The 6,000-nt window shown below is 42.5% G+C and overlaps 1 protein-coding gene across 1 annotated transcript in view; it reads right to left on the bottom strand.

Moving 5' to 3' along the window:
- Positions 1-549: 549 nt before the first annotated feature.
- SLC26A4 (solute carrier family 26 member 4) overlaps positions 550-6,000 on the bottom strand; it is a gene marked incomplete at its 5' end in the record, with an annotated part of 29,867 nt that continues 24,416 nt past the window's right edge. Inside the window, one exon of the mRNA XM_026076042.1 lies at positions 550-4,415. Coding sequence (XP_025931827.1) covers positions 4,392-4,415 — 24 coding nt within the window. The remainder of the gene's footprint in view (positions 4,416-6,000) is intronic.

The following is a 6,000-nucleotide window of genomic DNA, read 5'->3' as shown; positions in this document are numbered from 1 at the left end:
GCGGGCGTCAAAAAGGGCGCTCTAGGGACAAGTCCGCGGCGCTCGGTGCGTCTCCGTAGAGCGGCCGCGAGGCACCGAGGGCGCGGAGGATCCCGCGGGGGAAGGGGAAGAGGGGAAGAGGGGAAGGGGGGGGGGCCGGCCGGCCGGCGGAGCGGCGCCGAGCCGAGCAGTAACTGGCGCCTCTCTTTCCCAGCAGGCACCGCGAGAAGGCGGCGATGGCGGGCGCCGTGTGCCGCAGTGCCCCCTGGGATAGTGGCTGGCGGCCGGCGGGGGGGCTGTAGTGCCGCGCGCGGCGCGCATGCGCCGTGGGGGGCCGGGCAAGGCCGGGGGCGCTGCTGGAGATGGCGGCGGGCTGGGGGCGCGGGGCCGCCCGCCCTGCGCGGGGTTTTCCGGGGCGGCCCGGCCCTCGCCCGCCTCCGGCGCCCCGGGGGAGGCTCCGTGCGCTCCGCTCTGCCGGCGGGCGGCTCGGGGTGCGCCGCCCTGCGCCTCCGGGCAGGCCGCGGACGCCGGCGGTAACGGCCTCCAGCCTCTCTGTGGGGATCGCGTATGTGCTGGTAACGCACCTACTGGGCGCTTCAAGCGGCCTTGGGGCCGCAGCAGGAAGGAGTGAGTGGAAACACAGACATGAACCTGTGCCCTCGTGGAGGAGGGGAAACGGTGCAGACGAGGCGGGGCTCCCTGTGCAGGAGCTGTGACAGCCCTGCCTGCAGGCACACCCGTAGTTCTGTGCGGTGCAGACTTCTAAAGAAACAGAACAAATGTGCGGGCTTGAAGCCACATTGGGCTATGTCAGCTGCTAGTGATCTGCCTTAAATCTTAATAGATTTAATAGAAATAACAAATTCCCTATGCTCAGAGCAATCCTGTAGTCAGGGTTATAAAAAAAGTCAGCAACTTGACGGAACAGCAGACTCCAGTGCATCCTAAAGCTTCATAGCAATAGATCTCTGTGACTACTCTGATATTTTCATAAACTTAGCTTTTCATAAATTCTGATTAGTTAAGTGGGAGACTGACTGCAGACTGGATTTATAGCACTGAAGAAATGAATATAAAAAATAATTAAATCATAGGCTATAGGGCTTAAAGAGATCTTAAAGGTTAAGTCCCTTTACCCTTCCAGAGTTCTAAGGTGGGGACAACTCTACTCCAGACACTTCAGACTGATGGCTGCTTGTCTTGCTAAATCTCCAGGGTTGGGACGTGTCCCTGCAGACAACTCTTCTCATTACCTTAACATTAGTCTTATCATTAAAAAGCTGTGATTTAAGCCTACTGTGTCTTCTCTTATCCCCAAAAGGTACAGAGAACAGGTTTCTCCCTTTTGACTTTGCTGGTTGTCTAAAATAAGTGGTAGTTGTAAGGGAAATAAGAAACTTACCCCTACATAATACACTTTATTTCCTCATAATATGAATTCACAAAGAGAACAGTTTTTAAAAAAAGAACGGATGCATGGAGTATCTTTTCAGTATGCACAACTTTATTTTCTAGTTAATGGATACAATAACTTTTAAAATGTAGCCTTTTAAAAAGGATAAAAAACAAAATATATCTCCAGCTTTAATATCTGACATGCAAAGACAGTAATAATCACAAAATGCAGACAAATGTCACTTCTGCATTCAGCTGAAAAAGATAAGCACATATAGTTGCATTACTTATGGATATCTGAATTAGTACAAAATTGTATAGAACTTTAACTTCATTACAAAATCCATTATTTTGGTATCCTTCATTTTGATGGGTATGTAGATAGAGTATTAAAAGGCACATATTCCCTGCCTCACTGAAAAAGGCATCTGAACGCCTTCTGCATGTTGCTCTTTATTGTTCTGTGCAAGTGTAGGCTTTACATGAAATGCTGTTATTCAGGAAAGGTTGAATATTTTTTAATAATGAAGAACAAATGCAGCCTTGCCTTGAAGAAGTTTTCAGACCAACAATAAGTGCATTGCATTGTATTTTATCACAACTAATTCCAGCTGAAATGTCATATTTGTAAAGGAAGCTAGAAGACTGTTGAATATTTATTTGCTTTTTTTCTAAATACTTACATGGGCAAGAACTAGAGAAGTTTCAAAAATAATCTAAGCACATATTTTTGTCAAGTAAGAATCTGTGCTCAGACTTCACAGTGCAGATGTTTGCTCAAGGACAAAACATTCACTGCTATCTTTTTAATACCGTTTTTTCTGTAGTGTGTGTTCTATATAAAAATAGCAGAAAGCTCCTTTATCAGTCCCAAGTAGAATGTTTCCTTTTGCTTTTTACATAAAATGTACATCCACTTTAGAAAAACAATACATCCTCTGAGAAACACGCTACTGGCCTTATCCTTTGTTGCTATGTGCACTGGTAGCAGTGGCTTATCTTCAGGATAATATAAACTGAGGCCATGGCCCGATATGAAAGGTTTGTCAGCAGTGTTGGCAGAAGTACCAACCTCCTGAGTTATGCTGGCAAACGGAGGGGGAGAGAAAGAAGATAGGAAGTGTTTGCTAGTATTTCCTAAAAGCCTGAAGTGTTAAATCACAGCCTGAGCCTAAGCATTAGTGTAAGTTTAATCAATACTTCCATCTTATGAGGTGCAAATGGGTCTGATTTGGCTCTTATAAACCCATACCTAACTCTCAGCTTGCAGAGAAGCCTATCTGACATAAGAACTGCTCATGCCCAACTCTAAATACAAGCCTACATTTAGCTGGTTTGAACTAGAACATCAATATCATCTAGGATGAAACCTTTACTGTGTTTGAAATGAGAAACTTCACTGAGTGCCATGAAGGTTGAAGTTTTTGTCTTACTTGGAGAACAAAGACGTCAGTCTGGTGCAGTTTCCCACTGTGGAAGGCTCCTGTCCAACTGACTGAAGTTTACAGGAGTTTTTCACTGATTTTGAAAAAGTTCACTCAGGTCCTTAGAGTAGAATAACTTACCTAGTGCTTGGCTTTTCACCTGAGATTTTCCAGTAACATTACCTGCAGTAACAGTCTTCTCTGTGCAGTGTGATATAAGAAAATGTCTGACATAATTGGATAAGGAGACTTAATTATTTCACATTGTGAAGCTTAAATATCAAAGGGATTTTAGAGTCTGTATTTCTTATACTTTTGGTATTACATATTCCTTCACCACATAGGTTTTTCTCCATTTTAAAAATTAATATAGTGCTAAAATATTTAAGGTAGCAGTCTGTTTTCCATCAAAACAAGTTTCTTCATGAAAGTTTTACATCATTGATTTCTTGCATATGTATTTTATATAGTCCTAAAATCAAGGATTAAAATTTTGCAGTTTGAATCCTTTGTCTTGTGTAAATTATTGCACTTAAGCATTATGGACTGTCAAATGTCTATACATTTCCTGTAGAAGAACAGCAGCTGTTTGATGTAGAATATTAAAAATATACATGCTATATAAAAATAAAACTATTCATTAAACTAACTAAACTCCTATAATTCATTAAAAAACTTTATACTAGCTCACATTCTAACTTTTATGTGCATTCTGTAGCAGCCTGTTCTACAAATTTCGTTAAGTATTTGTGGAATAAGGTTTTTGTTAATCTATGTCATGATCTGCCTCTTGATCAGCTATAGATAACATAACGTAGCCAAAGTAATCTTATGTGTATACTTGATTTTTTTTATTTTTATACTTGTTAATTTTTTATTAACGATAGTGCATGATTCACTACAATGGGATTAATGCAGAACTAATGAACCACTGTCGGAGGGCCTTTTCTATTGAAACTTATCCTAATTACTGTTTTATAGTAGTGCAGTACACAGTTTTCTGTTTGTGTGAACGTTTCACCTGTCCCATGTTTCAGGTATCTAACATCCTGCAGCAATTCAAGGAATTGCTTGGAAAGAACTATCAAAATGCATTTTTTCAAGAATTTTGTCAACAAGTATGGTCACCCTAATGTTCTAGTATTGCAAAGCCTTGGCCAGCTAGAACTTCTGCCCTCCTGCTAGACATTGTACAAATACATAACAAAAGGCCTCTGATCAAAACATTTAAGTCTCTTCAACTCCCCTGGGCCGGGTTAACACAAAGCGGCTTTTCTTCCAGTACACACTGATACAACAGTGTGATGCACCTTCCCCCTGACTAGTCCCAAAACTGATTACATCCTTTGTAATAGTTTTTTAAATTTTTTATCAATGTATCAGATCAGAAATTGCTCACTGAATCTGTCTGGAGTTTTTTCAGGGATAATGGTAGTCAAATTTGGAGATTTCTAGAGATCTGCATCATTCAGACAAGGAATCAGGGTTTTCTTCAAGTGCAAAGATTGGTTCCATTTCAGAAAATGCTTATATAACACCGGTGCATAAATATTGCTGTGAGTTCACAGGTGTGACAGTACCAGCAGTTCTTCTTCATGAAGCAAGTCTGCGCATAGCCTATTGACAAGTTTTTCAAAAGGTGGAGAGAAAGGGGCAATGGTTAGTTCTGAGTACACACCACTTGGAAAAATAAAATATTTATGTATGTGTTACTACATTACTACTAAGTTCAACCTGGCTTCAATGAAAGTACAAAGAAAGTAACTGTAAAAGGTCTATTCTGAAACAGCTTTCCTCTAACTGGTATCTACATCAGACAGTTCGGTCAGGAAGTTGCAGATCTGAAGGTTACTAGCTATTGCCTTCAAAAACTGGCCATAAAGGTGGAGGATGAAAACACCTCAGAACAGTTTGACCTTGGACTGGTAGTTTTGTGCCTGCATTCTTTTTCTTATTTAGTGACTGTAATGTAAATAACGAAGCACTCCTGGGAATTGGAATCAGAATTTGGCCTGCTTGTCTTCATAGCTTTGTGAATTATTCCTTTATTCCTTTCTGCAGTGACTTACAGAGGAGTGGAAAGGGCTTCTCCCCACAATAACGTGGTGATTAGGGTACTCACTGGAGTAGTGGAAGAAGTGTGTTTGTATTGTGTGTGATAAAAAGTAATATTTGTATCTCTTACAATATTCATACCAATCAAAAAAAGGAGGGGCTGAATCAGGAGTACCAAATATCACAGTCTATTGAACAAGCCCTGATGAAGTTTAAGAGGCTTTTGGCTCGGTCTTAGTTTTTCCTCTCACTACTCTGACTCCCAGGCCAATCTGAGCTCCCTGGTCAGGTTTCCCTAGGAGACTTCATGTGGTGAACACAAGGTGACCTGAGAACCTCTACCCAGCCACAACTCCCTCTTACCTACTTCCTTCCAGGTTGCGCAGCAAGCTTGCTGCAGCATTTGCTAGAGCGTGTCAGATGGAAGGGGCGCAGCATACCTTTAGCCCCTTCCCAGTCCCGTGGCTGGTGCGGAGAGGCCCAGCACAGAGCACTACCCCATTTTAGATAAAGAAATAAACGTGCAGTAGAGACAGCAGGGACTAGAACCATGATAGCATGATAGGAGGGAGACCTAATACTCATGCCTTTACCTACACAGAGTGCTGCAATACTTCCAAGGTATTGATGCATCACTACTTTAACCCCTCACAGGCTCCTATTAGCCCAGTCTCCTACTTCCTGGATAAATGCCCTGTCTGCTGCACTGCTACCTAAGCAGTAAGTGCTGTTTTCTCTCCTGGCAGTATTCTGTGAATACAAAATACCATGGTATTGCTTTAAGGGACTTTTGTGTTGTTGCGTGTTAGTTATGCTCTGTGTGCTGCTCTGCTCAGTTTCTGGATCCCAGCAAGTCAGAGGTGGAGGAGAGGTGCTTCGCTGTTTAGGTTGGGGCAGCCCCATGCAACTGCAGAATAAAAATGTTCGGAGCATGCAAGAAGGTGCCTGCTGTGTTCAAGTAGCAATGAAGGGGAGAGGTGGACCATAAGTTTGTACTCAGATGCCTGAAGCCTAACCAAGTCATCTTTTAGGCACCTAAGTCCTTCTTGGATCTATTTGTAAGCCTACTTAAGCAGAAACAGGGCTAAAGATATACAGATCAGGAGATGCTTGTGCACATACAACCTGCTACATCTTAAAAAAAAAA

This window comes from Apteryx rowi, unplaced genomic scaffold (genome assembly GCF_003343035.1).
Source record: "Apteryx rowi isolate R43461 unplaced genomic scaffold, aptRow1 scaffold_423, whole genome shotgun sequence".
In the NCBI taxonomy this organism is placed as follows: domain Eukaryota; kingdom Metazoa; phylum Chordata; class Aves; order Apterygiformes; family Apterygidae; genus Apteryx; species Apteryx rowi.
The sequence above is the reverse complement of the archived record's forward strand: the minus strand, read 5'-3'. Positions and strand labels throughout refer to the sequence as shown.